Genomic DNA, 19,541 nt, shown 5'->3' with positions numbered 1-19,541 from the left:
AACCCTGTCTTGAAAAAAAAAAAAAAACAAGAAACAAAAAACAAACAAATAAATAAGCCTTTAATCCTCGGGAGACAGAGGTAGACAGACTCCTCTAAGCTCAAGGCCAGCCTGACCAGTGAGTTTCAGGACAATCACAGCTGTTAACACAGAGAAACCCTGTCTCAAAAAAAATAATAATATAAATAAATAAAATCTTCAGAAACCTACTTACAGCCAATGTTATATCACTTAGTAAGGTAATTAAAAAACAAAAATCAATGAAGGATAGAGAGATGACTGGGCGGTTAAAAACCCTAGCTGCTACTCTAGAAGACATATATGGCAGCTCACAACCATCTGTAACTTCAATCCCAGGGGGTCCGATGCCCTCTCTCTGACCTCTGTAGGCACTACAGACATGGAGTGCAAAGATACACATGCAGGCCAAACCCCAGACACACAAGATCAAAGCTGGATGGGAGGGGATATAAATTAATTGTGCCGTATTAACTGAGGGATGTCACAGATGAAGCCATGTTGTTCACCAGGATAGAACAATCACAGGCTGGGATGTAACACAGGAAACAGAAGAGGGCAATGGCACTCACAGCCAAGAGCGCTGCTGCCCGGTCACCACCCAGAGCACGCTTTAAGAGCGTGCAGGGCAGAACAGTCTGGTGGCGAAGCTTTGCTAGCACGCCAGAGGAGGCTGAGCAGGGAAAGCCACCATTTCAGCCACATCAGGGAGTATGGGCAGCCTCAGAAGAAATCAAGCTTTACACGGGACATGGAAAGTTCCAGAAATTTAAGAACTACAGATTAAACTCAAAGACATGAATGAGCCTGAAGAGTCTCACTTCATCCTGAGGCCAGCATGCTGGCTACAATGAGAATATGGAAGGCATTTCTAGAAATGTGTAGTCTTTATGTTTTCTTAGGTTTTCCAGACAGGTTTCTCCACGTAGCCCTGACCATCCTGGAATTTGCTTTGTAAACCAGGCTGGCCTTGAACTCACAGAAATCCCCCTGTGTCTGCCTCCAGGAGTTTGGGCACATAGTTTTTTTGATGGAGTTAATGAGGACGAGGCCCGTGTCTGAACGGAGACTGAAGGGATGGAAGACACGGGCAGTGAAAGACGAAAGGAAAACAATCCCTGAGTAATGGTGACTCCGAGTTACTGGAGGACAATATGCAGTATCACAGCTTGAGTTAACTCTAAGTCTACCCCTATTGTTTTATAAGCCAACTTTAAAACTATCTAAAATCCAGCATATTGTCTCAGTGAGACAAATTTCTCATTTCAGGGGAAAAAAATAAAAAAAAAAAACTTAATTAGAATACTGTGGACTCTCCTTAATCAATGGTTTGATAACTCCAAACTACTAAGAATGGGCTTGCTACTTAGAAATACCTTAGTCGGTGAAAGGACTAAAAATAAATATTCTCTACAAGCTGTCAATTTCCCTTGCTCTATGAGAACTGGCTGGCTAATGTTACAGCATTTTGCCATACATTTACCTCCACGACGAATCAGATACACCTGCATTTTTAAGTGAGCATGAGGGGGGTAAGGGGAAGGTGTAGCTTTAACAAACAACCCAGACACACTACTCAGGATGGATGTCACGTGGTGACTGTGGTCCGTCGAGGCCACAAAAACATGTGCAGCAAATCAAACTTCAATGACGCCGCACGGCACCCTCGAGTGTGCTCCATATTTCACCGACCTCTGCTTCTGACAGAGGAGCCCCCTGAAGGAGGGCTCCGCGGACTGAGAAGTGGCAGCGCTGCCTCCAGAGCTTCCTGAATGCTGCCACAGGAAGTGACATGTGCTATATAACACTGACTTCCCAGCCGTGGTCCCACTATCGGAGCTGACACCAGGACACCAAGACAATGCTTTTGCTCAACAAACAAGAGGCTTTCACCTCCGTGACAGTGGCTGTTCAGTCACCAGCAAGTTCCAGCTGTGTGACTTCTTCACCAGGGCACCAGTGTGCAGGGAGTGGATGAGAGAGTGGCTAAGTGGTATAAGTGGTATAGGAAGAAGGCCAACAGGGGCAACTGAACGAGTTCCTTGGGAAGCGGCAGACCTTGTCAGGTGCCCCATGGTCAACCGCTGTCCCTGCCGGCACCTTTCCTTCATATGTAGAGCGTAAACAGCCATCCATTGAGCCTTAACATCTCAGCGACTAAGTACAATATGAACATGGAAGGAGGGAGTTTGCCTACACTTTCTGCTGTTCCGTTCTGTGTTAGCAGGAGAGAAAGTGAATACCTGAGTTGTGCCTTAAATAAAAATTTAACCACATTGCACTTGCACGACTTCTTCCTGTCTCGCTAAGCAGTTCACAGAGATGATGTGTCGGCCCCTGACCTCGGGGCCAGCAAGGCTGCACCCTGGCTCCACCCAGGACTTGACCAATCAGCAGCTCTGGGGGAAGGGAAGCCACACTGGTGTAAGTACCTTGGTGATTCTTGTGTTCAGCCAAGGATGAGGATTCACAGATTCCCTAAAACATTCCTTGACTTCAGGTGTTCAGGCGCCAATTCAGAAGCAAGCAATACTGAAAGACAAGATCCTCGGGACAGAATAAGCAGCAGTGAGTGTCTGAAGAATGGCAACCAGTCACTGCTCCGCAGGCTCCTCCTAAGGAACCCCACAGCCATCAGCGCGCCACACACCACTTCTGCGAGTCACAAAGTGGAGAGACAGTTCTTGGTAGTTTTCAGTTGTGACCAAACTGTGGGTGTCCTTTAAAAAGATAAGGCCTAATTCTAAAGTAAACACCGTTTAAGTGTCAATAAAAAATATTTCTCCCTTTGTTTACTTCTGCTCCTTTGTACAAGATAATGTCACTACCAAGGCTTCCCTGCTAATGCTTTAAATCTAACATCAAATTCCAGCCCTGAGACTCCTACAGGCATTTAAACCAGTTAAATTAAAAGCAAAGCTAATAAATCAACACAAGAAAAGAGACTTTTCGCGGAGACGGAGGCTTTCGGGGTCCTGTGTCCACCAGCTAAGCCATTGGGTTAAGGTTTAACTCTCAGAGATAGGAGAGGAAAGAGCCTCCACGCTCTCTGTGGACACCCAGAAGTCAGCACTCAGGACTAAAGAAAGCCAATCTTCACGTAAACCCAGGTGAGCACTGCAGCTCTTCGGCCAGAGCGGCACCTGCACCTGCAGAGAAATTCTACTCCAGCTTAGGCAGTCATGGGGCTGGACCAGCAAATGCCACTTCCTAGGGGCACAAACTCTATTTCCAAGACATCTCACATTCTCAATTGAAATGCACCTATTTGTGAGTCCTGCAAAACAAATGGAGAATTTGAGATGCCTAAAAACCGAAAAAAAAAAAAAAAGATTTATATGTAAAGGCAGTTGAGTTATACAAAACTTCAGAGCTAAACTACAGCTTTTCGTGACACATCAGCTGGAATAAGACAGAGAAATGATGTCCTGTCACCTCGCATCCATGATGGAGACTGTTTCCCCCACCCCACCCCCGAACATGCTCGATTTTAACAACTGTTGAACAGCATTCACGAATCTCATTCTCATGAGCCAGGTCCATCCAGCAACGCAACAGCTCATCCTAAGCCGTAGAACCACCCAGAGCTCTGAAGAGATCATTTCCATTCATTCTGTCAAACAACATCCCCACAAAGCCAGCTGACTTTAAGAAAGAATGACTCATGGCTCTTGCAGTCTTCATCTGGGAAAGAACTAGACAGTGAGTCAGGAAGCTCGCTGAACTAGAAAGTAACCCCTGAAAGACCTGTGTGTGTCTCCTCTGTCACAGGCACTGTGTGTGAAGGTACCATAGGGGACAGTGGGGGGCCAGCCAAGGGTCAAGGGCTGGCATAAATCCTCCCCTCCAAATCTCTTCCTTTCTCAAAAATTATTCTGTTTAGTCGTGGCTACTTTGCATTCTGGGTTTTCTTCCTTCCAGGCAATCAGTAGCTCCCCAGTGGGTGGTGGAGGCACAGGGTGGGGCCAAACTGGTTCTGTACCAGTTTGAAGGCAGTACTTCCCACAACAGAACAGTTTCTCCTCCTAGAATCAGAGAGAACCACTAAAAAACAGCTTTGTGCTGAGCTTGGGAAAAACCTGATTTTACATTGTTATAGACTTTGGGGGCTTCTTCAGCACTGACAGATCAACGTTCCAAAGGAAAACTGTAAGATAGAGTGGCTAGCCCTAGTCTCCTTTTGCAGTGCCCAGAGGCTTTTAACACCAAAAGCAATTCTCACAAATAAGTTCAACTCCCCCATGCCACCCAGACACCCTTCACCATTGTAGGCATGGGCCAGGGTGACTGTCACGGCACAAAGGACTGTCCTGGCTGGTCCTGAACTTGCAGCTGTCATTGCCTCTAGTTCCCAGGTGCTGGGATTACAGTCTATGATCAAGCCCAGTACAAGAAGGATTTTACACCTGATGATAGAAGATATGTATGTATTTCATTCTAGAATCCATGGTCTATTTCAATGAAGAATGGGGTGGGGCGGTTGCTGGAGATTCTGACACACACCTTTTCATTCTAGCAATCAATATTGTTCCTCAGCATGAAGCAAGTACCCTACATAGGATAAGGGCCAATGCTGTCGAGTTTACTAATTTCTATAATTCCATAAAGAACAGTCTCCACACAGAAGAGACTCTATAACCGTTTGATACGAAAGAAATCAAGCTTCTACCAGTTCTCTCAAGGAAGTAGGTTCAGGGAGTGTTACGTTTACAAGTTCCATAGAAAGCCCACACTGGCCTGGGACATACCATATGCCCTGCTCTGACTAACTCCCAAATTTTCTTTTCCAAGTAGTAGTTAACAAATGTCTTTCATCCCTAAGAAATCTACTACCACCAAACACAGAGGCGCCTGCCTTTGAACCCGGGACAGGGAGTGGATCATGAGTTCAAGGCCAGCTTGTTCACCAAAGTGAGTTCCAGGACAGTCAGAACACAGCTGAAGAGAGGGAAGGAGGGAATGGGAACTGGCTACCACCAAAGCCAAACAAAAATTAACACCCTACTTTCAGGACTTCGTAGGAAGAAAGGTATATAATCTTGGTTTTAGAGCTGCTTGTGAGCCCAGAAATAACTAGCCATCATTCACAACTGAAACAGGAACCCCGAAAGAGACAGCAGCGCCCTCCCTGCCTTGAGGAGCCACGGAGAAGGGATGCATAGCCCCACACAGCCCCGTTCACACTGGTCAGGAGTGGCTGGTTCCTACAGCCATTTTCACTGCCCACAACCATGTCTATGTGCAATGAAACTGCCTGTGGCAGATTTGTTGGGATTTTAGATTTTTGACTGTGTGTGAGTGTTTGTGCCTGTATGTATGTGTGTGTGCTAAGTGACTGTCTGATGCCCAAGGAGGCCAGAGGGGGCGCTGGATCTGGAACTGGAGTTATAGACAGTTGTGAGCTGTCCTGGGTGTTGGGAACAGAGCTTGGGTTCCCTGCAAGAGCAAGCGTTCTTAACCACCACAGTTGAACAGTGAGCTGTGTATCTCTAAGCCTGACAGGCCACATTAACTGTCACTCAGGCAAAAAAGTAAAGCATCTATGTGGCATGTGCTCATGACCTGACGTCACAGAGAGCGCTTCCATTCCCCTTAGCACTCCCACAGAAACTTGATGGAATCCAAAAATCATGAATCCCTGTCATGTTTCCTCTCTTTGAGTCTCAAAGATTATCTACTCTATCACACAGACTACATTCATGGTGTAACTGAAGAGATATTTACAATATGGCATCCACTCTCGGCGTGCAGGCTAAGAAAACAACAGACAATGGCCCCTTGTCATTTTTTGTCTCTGGTTCCAGAGCATGTGGCCAGGCCAGGTATGGACCAGAAGTAATATAAGGACCTCCTATTTCGTTTGCTAATGCGCTGAGCAGCAACACTGACAGCTTAGATTATTTTGCAGCAGCAATTTTAGCAGAAGTAAAATTACCCACTCTTCAAGGGAGGTGCAGCTAAGGAGGCAACAGCCAGCCAGGAAGTGAGTGCTACACTGTAGCTAGCAGCTACTCAGGCCAACTCGGGTCAGGCATGTTCCACCTGTGTGAACTTGGGCAACAAACACCCTGATTGGGCCTCAGTTTCCTTAACTACCAAGTGTAGATAATAAACTTATCTATTTAGGTGACCAGAGAGGTAATCCAATTACAGCCGCTCAATGCTGAGTCTGATACACACGCAGTATCCAATTTATCTTTTATCTCATTTTATGTCTGACGTTAGTCTAAGGGCTCAGGCATTGGAACAATGGAACCTGGGTTCAAAGCCCCTTGCTCTGCCAGTGCTAACTATTTGATAGAGGTACCTTCACCTCAGGTTTTGTGCCATGGGCTCTTAAGGCAGTCTGACGAATAATGGCACTTGGGATAGCTTTTTACTACACGATGGGTTACATAAGAACACAAAGGAAACAAATTATGTACAAGAGTATTTGTCAAAACGTATCCTACAAAGTAATGGAGTAATAGCAAAGAAGATAAACAATTCTTAATTTCTTTCTTGTTGTTGTTTTTGGAGACAAGATTTTTCTGTGTTGCCCCAGCTGTCCTGGAACTCGCTTTGTAGATCAGGCTGGCTAACTCACAGAGATCCACCTGCTTCTGCCTCCTGAGTTCTGGGATTAAAGGCGTGTGCTGCCACTGCCCAGTTCTTAATTTCAAACGAGCGGTAAAAGTGAGAGGCTAAAGACACCTGTAGTAATTATGGCGCCATTATGGAAATCCATGCTTTCTGTTTGTGCCATGAGCTCAGGGCTGGGAATGCAGGGGCTTGCGGACATATTCCACGCAAACAAACATTTTTAACTTAGCATTTAGCAGAAGGTTTTCATAGCTGAGACTTCTGTCCCTACCCCTTTGCCCAGCTAGGAACCTTTTCCTTCGAACATGCAATAAAATGGAGGTAGAGGTAGGCTGAGTGGCAAAGATTAAATTTGTTTTTAAAGTAGGCACCACGCAGGGAGTTTTCTATTTAGAGTTCGTCCCCTCCTAGAAAGTTTTTATCTCTTAGGAAAATTCAAGTCATATCTACCCGATCTCTGACGTTTTACGCATCTACTGCTCTCCATGATCTGAGACCTAAAAATTAGTTAGGCTCAGCTTCCAGGTCCACCTTCAAGTCACCATCCTGCATCAAGTATGGCACTGAAGACAGAGCCTCTGAACTGTAAACCTCTGCAGCCACACTGCTTTCTGGAAAAAGTTTTAAAATGGTACACCTCCCCCCCCCCTCTTCCCTGACCACCAATTGCCGTCACGACGGAAATGCAATTGCACTCAACAGTTTGAATCTTAGGCAATCACGGGTGCGCGGTCACGTTTTGAAAGGCTCCTTTCGAGACCTGAAAACCCTGGGAAAGGCAGGGCTCTGGGTCCTTGCGGTGCAGAGTTCTCCTCTGACAGCGACTGCGGATCATTAGCCACGCTCCCTTTCACTAACCGAGCGCATTCCGGCCTCTGCCTACTCAGCAGATCCACTCAGGCACTGCCGTTTTATGTGGAATCCTACATTCTAGCAGGAAAATCTTCATTACTCACCAGGCAAATCCTCCCCCACCCTCTCGGGGCGAATTCTATTTTCCATTAAGTGTAATTCCAAGTTTCCTTTGAAGACATCAATGGAGTAACGAGGAAAGAGCCAAAGAGTGCACAGGTGAAAACCCATCTCCCGCGACTGAAACCAACTTCACTTGCCGAAAAATAACAGCACTTTAGGGCAGAAGCCGGAGCTTTAACTTTAACCTTAACTTTTCGGGCGGTCCCTCTGCACCCGGTGCAGGCGCTGTTTTCTGCCTGACACTCGGGGAATGAGATAGCAGTGAGCCAGCGGCTTCCTGCGGTCCCCGCACCGGCACCCCCACCAGCGTCGCCCCAGCTCTGGCCCCCCGAGACCGCTCACCGGTCCGGGAAGGAAGCCCCCAGCGCCCGCCTCACCTGGAGTGGGCTGCCATGGCTCGGCGTCCCGTGTCCATCAGAGCCCTCGGCCCGCGGGCCCCTCCGCCCGCGCCGCGCTCTCCATCGACCGCAGTCCTCGGCGACACTGCTCAGCGGACGCCCCAGGAGCGCGGACGCTCAGCTCCCCGCCGCTGCGTCCTCAGCTCCGCGACCTCAGCGCCGCCTCCGCCCCCCGGAGCCGCGGCTCGCGCCGAGCCTGACGGACATCCGGGCACCGGGGGCCGCCGGGCGAACCGCACCTCGCTCGAGCCCGGGGACCGGCGCTGCCCACCGCCCCGGGGCACTCTCGGGGCACTTCTAGACCACCGGGCGCGTCCCCGCCGCCCGCCGCGGGCTCCCGGCTCTCAGTTGGCTCGCACTACGAGGGCAAAGCGCACGGCCCTCGGCTCCCCTCGAGGTGCCCGAGCTCGCCAGGACCCCCCTCCCGCGGGCGCGGCGGTGGTACGGCCCGCCTCCTTTTAAGGGCAGCGCGCTCGGCCGGCTCAGCCTTCAGTCCCGCCGTGCAAGCGCGCGCTCCGGAGACCCCCCTGCGCTCCGGCTGGGACCTCGGTGTCCAGGAGCTGCGGGGTTGTGCGGGGAGCCTGCAGCCCAACTCCGCCCTCGCTGGTTCTGGCCGCTGACACTGCGGAACTTGCCGTCGGAAACATCAGAGATCCGCAAGCAATACTGCTTTAACTTTGCTTTCAGTTTTAAGTTTGGTACTCAGAGACAAGTGTTTACACAGCGACTTCCCTCTTGGGGCAGCATGCGGATTACCCAGAAAACAACCATTCGGGGAAGTCCCCTAGTAAATTAAAAAGAATTGCTTCCCTCCCAAAACAAAAACCATGATGCAAAACGAGTCAATAAACGCTCGAAAGTTACAATCGAAATTGCGTCCAACTCTGACATCAGAAAAGGCACCAAGCCTTGCCTGGGAAGCGGCTAAGAACTCTGCTGGGCAGCGAGGCAGGAAAAGGACTTCGGCTGCGCCCAGGACTAGCTAGCTGAAGGCGCGGGAAACCCTTCTTAGAGCGATACTGAACGGCCCTTCCTACCCGGTGCACTCCGGGTTCGATGAATATATTGCTCAGGTCACTGACTGTCCAGTTCCTAAAGACTAAAAGGCCCGGCACCAAGATTACTATGTAAAATCTCTCTGGACTCCCTGGAGTCCCCGCTCAGAGGTCAGAACCACTTTCGGAACAACACAAGACTACGCAGGCAGAGTGCAGAGCCTCTCACTAGAGGCCAGGGAGTGGTGGCACGCGCCTTGAATCTCCGGACGCCAGAGGCGTTGTTAGTTCAAGGCCACCCTGGGCAGCGTGAGGTCGACTCTGGGAGAAACAGCTCACGCGAAGGTGATCCCAGCACCTGGGCTCACAAGCCTTTAATCCCAGCACTAGGGAGTTGGAGACAGAAGTGATGTGGCAGGGAGGAGAGAGTACTATAAGACAGAGCCAGGAGCTCAGGTCTGTGGAGGCAGTCTGACGCAGTGAGTCAGGGTTCTCTTTTTTTGTGACAAATGGAAAGTACGCACCCAAGAAGCATTATTCTGAGCTGGGGAGCACAGAGTAGAGATGAACTTGTCCACATGAGCTAGCTGCACCCTGAACACGGACTGCCGTGTTTCCTTGAAAGAACAATTCAGACTTCTGAGTGGCACCCGGCAAGTTTGTCTCTGAGGGAAAAAACTGCAGGTGTTCATTGCAAAAGATAAAGTTTACGCTTCCAAGCACTTGGGGAAACTTTACAAATGCAACCATATAAATAAAAATAAAAAATAAATAAATAAAAATAAATAATAAATAAAAGCCACCATAAGCGAGACAGTTTCCCATACTCAGAAGGTGTTGCTGACATATCATGGCGTAGCGAATGATTCAAGAGACCTGCATGACTTAGGGAGCCATAGGCCCCAAATGGCAATGCATGACAGTACAAGATCATGCATGAGGGGCTGGAGAGATGGCTCGGCTGCTCTTCCAGAGAACCCACGTTCAGTTTCCAGCATCACATCCCAGTTCTTAACTCTAAGTCCAGTTCCAAGGGATCCGAAGTTCTCTTCTGGTCTCTGCAGGCATCACACACACGCTACACAGACATAGATGCACGCAAAACTCCCTTACACATAAAAAAAAAATCAATAAAAGAGAGCAATCATACATGAGCAGGTGAGCCGACCTCTTGAAAGCTTGAGAAAGATGTTAGGAAATAACTTCCTCAGAATGCAGTGGTTCACACCAAGAAGCTTGGCTACTTTGGAGGCTGAGACAGGAGGATCAAAATTTCAAGACTCACTTGGACTATGCAGAGACAGCTCATGAAATAAAGATCCACACAGACATATCCTTGTCTGTGTAAATCAGGGAATGTGCATACGTTATATGCAAGTGCTAAATCATTTTATAAGGGACTTATATGCCAACTGTGGTCACTTATTCTGTAAACAAAATAATCTCAGGCATAAAACTAAAACTATCATTTATTCAAAAATCCCCATTTGGAACAGGCTATAAATGTCATTAGTATTAAAATTAAAAACAAGGTCTGCCTGCTGAAAACCAGCATTTAAATACCTTCCCATCTACTAGGGATCAGTACTCCTGTTGTATCTTGTATGGGTTTGTTCTAAAAGAAAAGGAGTAAAAATGTAGCAAGATGTGGGAGGGACAGTCTAGGCTGGACCAGAGGCATGCACTTTTAATCCAGTACTCGGCAGGCAGAGGCAGCCAGAGCAGCGTGTTCCCGGCCAGCCACGGTTACACAGTGAGACTCCATTAAAACAAATTTCTTTTCAGGTTGGGTATGCGTCTTAGCAGAACTTTTCCCAACGTGCAAAAAAGACCCTGTGTTTGATCCCCACACCACAAAATAAACAAGTGACTGCACTCTTCTCAAGTGAGACAGCTTAACTATGGCAACAAAAAAATTACAGCAAATATTTCCCCAGAGAAGAGGAAATAGGATACAAAGTAGACCTGATAGTCTCTGGCTTCTGAGTGGTTCATAATGAAAATTAGAATCATCTAAAGTGGAAGTGGGTCTCACTAGTGGTAAGAGATTCAAATGAGCTAGAAGTCCAGGAGAAGTCTTCCCAGTGCATGAAGGGTGTGTGCACGTTATTGTCCACTGCTTTAAAAACCACCCTTGTGTGGGACCCAGGGTCTAACTGGGAAATCAAAGTGTGAACCCACTCATGCGGCTTTGAGAATTCTTCGGTTTTCTGATGAAGTTAGACCCAAGACTACAACCTCTGGCACACCTTGAGGTGGCTCACAGTGTCTCTGGGATTCATCTTGGAAACACCTGAGAAAAACCAAGACTGCCGAAGTCCAGCTGGCATGAATGGAGCTCGTCTCTAGTTCCAGCACGCGGAGGCGGAGGCAGGTGGGTCACTCAGAGACCAGCCTGGTTTATGTAGCAAGTTCCAAGCCAGCCACAACTATGTAGAAGATTCTGCCCCAATTAATAATTGACTCATTAAAAATTTAAAATGTAGAGATGTCTTATTATCCAGTAGAGTTTCTCTTAAATGATAGAAAACTACTTTGGGGCAGCAAAGTGCATCACCCGCCCAACAAAAGAACAACTTTCTATTTCTGCATTTCCTGAATCCATTACTCCCACGGGGCCCAGGGTGCTCAAGTTAGCAAAGAGGGCAAACTTTACAAGGTGAGTGGGGCAATCACTATGCCTCCTGAGTGCCAGGAGGACCTTTTCATTAGCTCTTTAAATTAATGAGCTTTGAAAATAACTCTTTCACGAGTGTAATGCTAACTGCACACCATAGATGCAATCCATTATCTATGCAAGGCCAGGGCTTGTAGGTGTCAGGCAAGCCGCCTAGCTGTAGCCCCAGCCATTGTATCTTAAATATAATCAACAACTCAACTGAATTAGTCCAAAAATGAAAAGCAGGTAAGCCATCGCTCACTGAAACAGGAGGATACTGAACAATGCACCCAGACAGAGAATCCTAGACCACAGGAGACCCTGTCCCACAAAGCTAGAACAGGTAGAGGAAAACAAGGGAAGAGAGGAGAGGTAAGAGGAAGGATGGGAGGGGAGGAAGGGGAGGAGAGGGAATTCAGAGCCACTGAAATACTCCACTGTCTATTTGATAAAGCACACAAATAGGGTTTTTTAGATGCATATTTAAACATCCCAAAGTACTTGCTATATAGACCAGGCTGGCCTGGAACTTACGATCTCCTTGCCTCTGTCTCCACAGTATTGGGACTCTGGGACTGTACCACTACACCCAGCATGTATGTATGCATATGTATGTGTGTGTGTGTGTGTATTTCTAAAGCAAGTTGCCTTATGCATCTCTCTAAAATACTTCAATGTATACATTTACAGCACAACAGTCATGTAAGTGTTATAAGCCCAGATATCAGCCAACTCTCCTCAAGAAATGCCACTTCTTCAGTGTGTTGTAGTTGAAGAGGATGTGGTCAAAAATCACTGTGCCAAAAGAAGTGTTCCAGTTTCTAAGAAAAAAGAAAAGAAAAGAAAAGAAAGAAAATCAAAACAGACAGAGGAAAAGGGAGGAGAGGCAAATGGAGGGGGTTAAAGATGCCTTGCCTGCGGACCTGAGACACAGGGGAAACAGCCCTGGCTCCATGCACCTCTCAACTCTTTCACTAGACCTGCAAACTGGCGTGACTTGGGAAGTACTTGTGTGACAACAAAGTAGGGTTTAAAGAAATCTATTTCCAGGTCTCTAATTTCCCAATGCCCCTCCTCCTAACCCCAAATGCCTTCTCTGTTACAAGCTCTTCTTGCTCACTCTCCTTCCGGCTTGCCTTCTCCAGTGGATGGAGAAAAGCAAGCCTCTAATCCATCCCAAATCGATCTTCAACGGTGCTTGCTCCAGGATTAAGAACAGTACCACTTCCAAGGAACCGATCTCTGCAGAGGGCGGCTGAGTCTCAGTCCAGGAACGCAACAAGTATGTATTCCTGCAGGGCTCCTGATCAGACACTTCCAGGTAGCAGGCCTGTGGCAGCCCTCCGGCCTTGCCTCCCAGGTATTCTGGAGGAGAGGAAAGGAGAGACGACCAGCCGCACCGGCTCTTCGCGAGAAGGAGAGCCTGGAAATGCACACCATTCTAGAAGAGGAACTCAAACCAAAACTTCCTTTCTTCAGCTCTGCCTTTTGCTTCACTCGTCCTCGTCTCCCTTACTGCGTTCCTAAAGCCTACAAACGTAGCCCGTCTTTACTATGTACTTATTTGTTGGTGGTTTTTGGTTTGTCTGGTTGGTTGGTTTGGTTTTAGACAGGGTCTCTCTTTTATGTAGCTCTGGAATACACCAGAATACATTATGTAGACCAGGCTGACCTCCCAGAGTGCTGGGACTAAAGGCCTGTGCCACCAAGCCCTGCCTACACAGTTTTTAAAGAAGTTCTCCCTATGTGGTCCAGGGTGACTTTGACCTCAACAACTTCAGAGATAACAGACTGTGCCACCATAAACATGCCTTTCTCTCTTTCTTTCTTCTTTCTTTCTGTTTTTGGTGCTGGTAGTGTTGGTGGTCTTGGTGGTCTTGGTGGTAGTGGTTTTTCTATAGCTTTGGAGCTTGTCCTGGAACTAGCTCTTGTATACCAGGCTGGCTTCAAACTCACAGAGATCCACCTGCCCCTGCCTCCTGAGTGCTGGGATTAAAGGCATGAGACACCAAAACCTACTTGGGAGCATACCCTTTAAACCCCACCCCACCCCCGCTCTGGAGACAAAGGCAGGCAGATCTCTGTGAGTCCAAGTCCTAAATTAATGCAATAAAACTATTTCTGTATAAAAGGGTTACAAAGGACTCCCCACATAAGCCCTCGTCAGCTAACACTTTTAAACTGAGTAATCAGCATTGGTGCACTCCTACAAGGTAAACTCCATATTGATTCATTAGTTCTTCCACTCAAGTATCATGTTCACACTGCAGTGGAGTTTCTCAGGCCTTCTTTATGATTGACAGTGCAGGGGAACCTATTAACCACCCTATCTATGTCTATCAGTCTGTCCATTCCTTAAAGAGAGGTAAGACACCCTGTCTCAAAAAAAAAAAAAAAAAAAAAGAGGTATGGGATGCGATGTGTGCCACCTCTCAAAGGTGGTAGTGTCACAGGTCCCAGACCTTAGCACAGCCGACTCCATGGTGAACATACCATTCAGGCTGTAAGACTCAGCATGCAGACAGCAGGCAGCACCACGGATAGAAAAGGAAACAAAAACCATATTTCTGGGAAAATCTCTAACCTTTCTTTTTAGCCTCTGTAGTTCTGTTTCTGGCTAACTGTTCTTGTTAACTGAAGTATATCAACCCAGGAGATAGCTTTTGTGCTTAAAAGCTCACCCTGAGAAAGGTCCCATGCTACACTGGGACCCCGAACACCCAGTGTACTCAAAACTGCCCTAATTCAGCCCACGTCTGAGTAGTCTTCTCCGGTGGATACCTCACAACAGTAGCAGTAGATAATAACCACCTGGAATCTTCTGTAAATTCTTCTGGAGACAGCTCGAAGAGTAAAGGGCAAAGAGCCTTTGCTCTGGCACTGTTGAGTCCAACTGCCTGAATAAGGAAAGGGTAAGAGAGAGGGCTCCACAGCGCAGCCTCCGCGGAGCACTGCGGCACACCGAGACAACAGTAACAGTCACATAAATGAACTACAGTGATAGCAAACTGAAAAGACTCCTTTCTCTGGAGTCTGAGTCTGGATCCCAGTGTGCGGGAAGAAAGGATTGCAAAGTCACAGACATATCATGAAAGTCCCCATGAGAGACGCGCAGACCACACTACCATAGCTGAGCCTTGGGTTTCCAAAGAGCAGCTTCCCCACAGAAGAAACCGGAAAGGAGACGAGGAAAGAAGGAGGGGGTGTCAATTCATCACTTCCACTCTGGACAACTCTGTAGGAGGCAGAGGAATCAGGGGCTGTTTCCCACTAGCGGATCATGGAGACACTGAAAACCAAAAAACTAAACATTGCCAGGTCCTGTGTTTTTCTTAACAGTCACCACTAAAAGAAGTTTGGGCTTCCTGTGTTTTCACAAAAGTAAGACAAGTACACAAGAGCAAGTAGGCAGAATGCAGGAGAGGAAACCTTTACAGAGACAGATGAAGATGAGGGGGAGAGAAGAGCCAGCAGAGAAATCAGCCAAAGCTGGGAAGAGCCCTAAGCACTTCGGGTTCAACCGGGCAACCAGGCAAGGGTTTGTTGGAATGGCCCACAACACAAGGACTTCCTTTCCTCTTTGTCCCTTCCCTTTGTCCCTTACTGCTCCAACAGACATTGATCAACCACCAGATACCTTTTAGGACAAGGAAAGCAGAGGCCTGGGGTTGGGAGGTCAATGATGGTCAATTTGACAGGATCTGGAGTCGCCTGGGAAAGGGCCTCTGGGAGTGCCTGGACCCAGCCAGCTGAGGTGGGAAGACCACACACTGTGGATGGCGCATTTCCTGACCGGGATCCTGGACTGGGCATGAGAAAGGGAACTGTGGTGTGACCAGCTGCTTCCAGCTCATGCTGCCGTGATTCACACTGTGGTGAATGCACCCTTCAACCATGAGCAGGAAGAAGCCCATTCTCTCCAGGGCTGCAAGATGCAGTGCTTAAGAACACTGGCTGCTCTGCCAAGGGACCAGGGCTCAATACCCAGCACCCACATGGGGGCTAACAACTGTCTGGAACTGTCAGAAGTCGCTTGACACCCTCCTTCTGGCCCCTGAGGGTATAAGGGATGAAGGTGATGCAGACAAACAAGCAGGCAAAATACCTATGCATGAGAAATAAAAATAAATCTTAAAAAAAGAAGCCCCTTTCTCCCTTAAATTGTTCTCATCAGAATATTTTATCAACAGGAACAGTGGAGACTAAACAGATGTGGGGACTGTGTTTCTTTCCTTGTTTGCTTACACAGTGCTTGGGGCTGAATCCAATGACAGCCCTGGCTGTTCTGGAAATCACTCAATTCACCAGGCTGTCCTTGAACTCAGAGATGCCCTGCTCTGCCTTCAGTGCTGGAACTAAAGGCGTGCACCACCACCACCCGGCTGCAGTATTCTTTTTGATGGCTTTCTCACTCACCTCTTCTACAGATGTAGGCCCCACTACCATCACACAAACCCATTAAACTAGTTCTTCTAAGAAGGCAGCTGAGAGTCCTGCTCCATGCCCCTCCACCTAACACAAGCTCCCAGCCCACAAAGACGTGAGCTCCTGAGGGGATGGGATAAAGAGAAAGTCTACTCCCTGGGGTAGAAAGACAAATGATAATCTGGAGATTAGATAATGGGGTAAACTCTGGTGTGGTTGCGCAGCTAGACATCCCTGTACCCTGGGGAGCTTCAGGAGAGTCTCCAGGATGACACAACCTGATGTTTACACACCTTAAGACTGGGCTGATAAAGGATGCTAGCAAGGGCAGGGGAGCTCTCCCCAACTTCAAAGAGAATCCGTCCACGTACCTGCCGGGAAGGCCAGGAAGAACTGCTTTGGACTCCTTTGGAGCTGATGCTCATAGGTGCTATCATTGCCTGTGCACACACTGGCAGGCAAGTGTGGCTGGCAGTGCCATGGAGCTTAGTGGAGAGCAAGAAAACAGTACTGTTTCAATACAAGACAATGCTTAGGAAAGAAATGTCTTCAAAACCTGGGTCCAATGGAGAAGGGAAAATAGAGCAATACTAAAAAGACACAATGCCACTCTGATTTATTCTAGTGTGTGTGTGTGTGTGTGTGTGTGTGTGTGTGTGTGTGTGTGTGTGCCCTAAAGTTTGCATGCATGAGTTCAGTGCTCTTGAAGGCCAACAGATGGTAACAGATCCCCTGAAGTTACAAGTGGTTGTGAGCTGACTAACACAGATGCCAAGAACAAAACAGAGGTATTCTGCAAGAGGCAGTACGTGCCCTTAGCCACTGAACCCTATTTCTCCAGCTCTCATATCCTCATTTTGAAGGCAGGTACTTCCTGACAGGACAGTGGTTCACAGCTGGCTGCAGGTGAGAGTTTCTGCAGTCCTGACCATGCAGCCACGCCCTGGTCAATGACTGAGAGTGGGAGCTATGAATCAGGGTTTTTTTTTTCTATGTCCTCAGGTGACTTAATCTACCTCCATCCAAGCTTGAGAATCTCCATTCTGAGAGCTGGTCACGGAAAGCAATCTGCTGCCCTGTTGACACCGCTGACCCCTTACAGCTGGCTGCTGGTTTGACAGGTAGTCTTCAGTTCCCTCTGAACTCTGCAGAGTCAGACAATGCATTCTGACAAAATTCTCGGGTAATTCAAACGGCCTTTGAGATCTGAGAAGTGTCCTGTTATACAGCACATGGCGTTCTGTAAACTCTCAAAGGTAAGTGACCGTGGGCCACTAAGGAGGCTGTCGCAGGGAGAGAGAGTTGAAAGTAGGTCAGCTTGGGGTATGCCAGGAGATCATGTCTCAGAGAAAGAGAGAGAAATGCAAATCAAAGCAACCCATATTACTCCAGTCAGCCAACAGTCATCGGGTCCTTAGCAGCTTTTTCCTAGTCTCAAACTACCCCAAAATTTCCCTGAAGACACAAGAAAACAAGGGGGAGGATTCAAGGATTGGAAAATAGGATTATTTCCAAGTCTCTTGGGGATGTTTTTGCCTTGAGGGAGGGGGAGAAATTACACATACAATTGTCGGCACTCAAGGCTTCTGAGCTATGCTAAGACCTGACCTCCCACACACATCAACTACTGGCAGGTTCTATGATTTTCTTAATTGGGGGTGGTGGTCAACCAGTGTCAAGTATCACAGGCTGGCCTCCAGCTCTCTGTGTAACAGGGGAGATTAGAATTGTTTCCTCCTTAGTCGTACTGGAAGATTATCGGGAATTCCACCTTCTAGCTAAATTCCAAACGTCTTGAAAATAGGATGTCTATAAGGGACAGAAAGTAAAATAATAGCCAGTTATTATTAAAGATTTTCAAGATGAGTAGTTGGCCCAGGTAAGGGTGTCTGCTGCTCTTGCAAAAGCCCTGAGTTCCATTTCCCTAATTCTCATAGAACCACCTGTCTAGCTAACTCCAGGATCTGACACCTTCTTCTAGGCTCTTTGGGCATCCATACACACAGACACACAAGAACACATAAAAATAATTTAATAGCATCTTTCTTGAAAAAAAATCTATAGTTTACTGAGCTAAAATTACTTCAAAGCCTATGTTCAAAGATCTATTTAAGGAAGTTCCAGGGCTGGGAGTGGGGAAAGGGCAGGGGAGGTTGGTGGTTTGGGGGTACTCATTTCCCAGACACATAACAAGGAAGGGGGAAAGGAGAAAGGAAGCTCCAGCAATAGAGACTGAGGTTCTCATAGTCAAACTAGATTTTGAGGTCCCCTGCTAATCCAACTAGAACTCGGTCAAGGTGAACTCACAGCTGGAGCTTCTCCCTGTTGACAAGCTTGTTAGCGTCTTCATAAAGCAGGAACACCCCAAAACTAGGGCTAGCCTCATACTGGAAATGCTGGAAAATACTTAATTTAAGGGGTTGCCCCCTTAAAATTCACCTAAAGTTCCCTTCCTTCCAGGCATGAGGATGAGAGCCCTTGGGGTCTTTAGACCAGAGTCCAAGGTCAACAGCAAGTGTTGGGAATGATTTATAGTAAAATATCTAAGCTTATTGAGCAGCCCTGTTTCTGTGTTTCAGTAGGACTAAGTTAATTCCTGCCACAGGCCTCAGCCACAGTGTCACCACCCTTGCTGAACACAGATAAGGAAAACGAACCTCCTGAGATGGCCAGCTTTTACAGAGTCATACCTCTGGTAAGGTTCGGGACAGAGATAAAAGCCCTGGCACCACAGAGTCCAGCCTCAGACTCCACAGTGCACCTCGGTCTGTCATCAGGGTCCCGCCTCAGAACGGCAGTGCTCCACAAGTCTCTCGAAGGAAGCTATTGCTGAGCTAGCTCAATGGGCGAAGGTGCTTGCGGTCAAGTCTGACCACCAGGAACCCACACAGTAGAGAGAATGGACTCTAATCTCAACTCACACCTATACACACATCATATATATGCATGATGCTAATCACAAAAAATGTTAATAATGCTATTGTTAGCTGAGCAGTGAGGTGAGCACTATGGAAACTGGAGATTTTCATGATCAAGGTGGCCCTGGCCTGTTTGAAGCCAGCCTGGGCTACATGAGACTGAAAAAATGAACACAGAGACAGACACACTGACAGACACACACACGACGGACAAGCACAGTCACAGTAACATACATACACGAAAGGAAGCTCATTGCATTGAGGAAATAGTCCCTGATCTTTAGAAAAACAGCTTTCCTGCTATCTGGAACTACATCTGCATGAAATTACTTTTGAGCTGGTTTGGTTTTCTCTAGAAATATTTGGGATTTAAAAAAAAATTCAGTGCCAGGCTGAAGAGACGGCTCAGAGGTTGAGAGCACTGGTTGATCTTCCAGAGGTCCTGAGTTCAATTCCCAGCAACCACATGGTGACTCACAACTATCTATAGTGGGATCTGATGCCCTCCCTCTTCTAGTATAAGGTATACATTCAGATAAAACACACAGACACACACACACACACACATATA

The 19,541-nt window shown here is 47.5% G+C and overlaps 1 protein-coding gene across 2 annotated transcripts in view; it reads right to left on the bottom strand.

Moving 5' to 3' along the window:
- The window catches only part of Aff1 (AF4/FMR2 family member 1), a 165,164-nt gene that overhangs the window by 93,613 nt on the left and 52,010 nt on the right, over positions 1-19,541 (bottom strand). Inside the window, exon 1 of one of the 2 annotated variants that reach the window (XM_013350840.2) lies at positions 7,953-8,219. The exons of the other annotated variant lie outside the window; for it this stretch is intronic. Within the exon in view, the coding sequence (XP_013206294.1) occupies positions 7,953-7,990 (38 nt within the window). The 5' untranslated portion in view covers positions 7,991-8,219. Of the gene's footprint in view, positions 1-7,952; positions 8,220-19,541 lie in introns of those variants that run through there. 2 annotated transcript variants of the gene reach the window in all.

Source organism: Microtus ochrogaster, linkage group LG1, assembly GCF_000317375.1.
Source record: "Microtus ochrogaster isolate Prairie Vole_2 linkage group LG1, MicOch1.0, whole genome shotgun sequence".
NCBI lineage: Eukaryota > Metazoa > Chordata > Mammalia > Rodentia > Cricetidae > Microtus > Microtus ochrogaster.
This window is presented reverse-complemented; position numbering and strand designations above follow the sequence as displayed.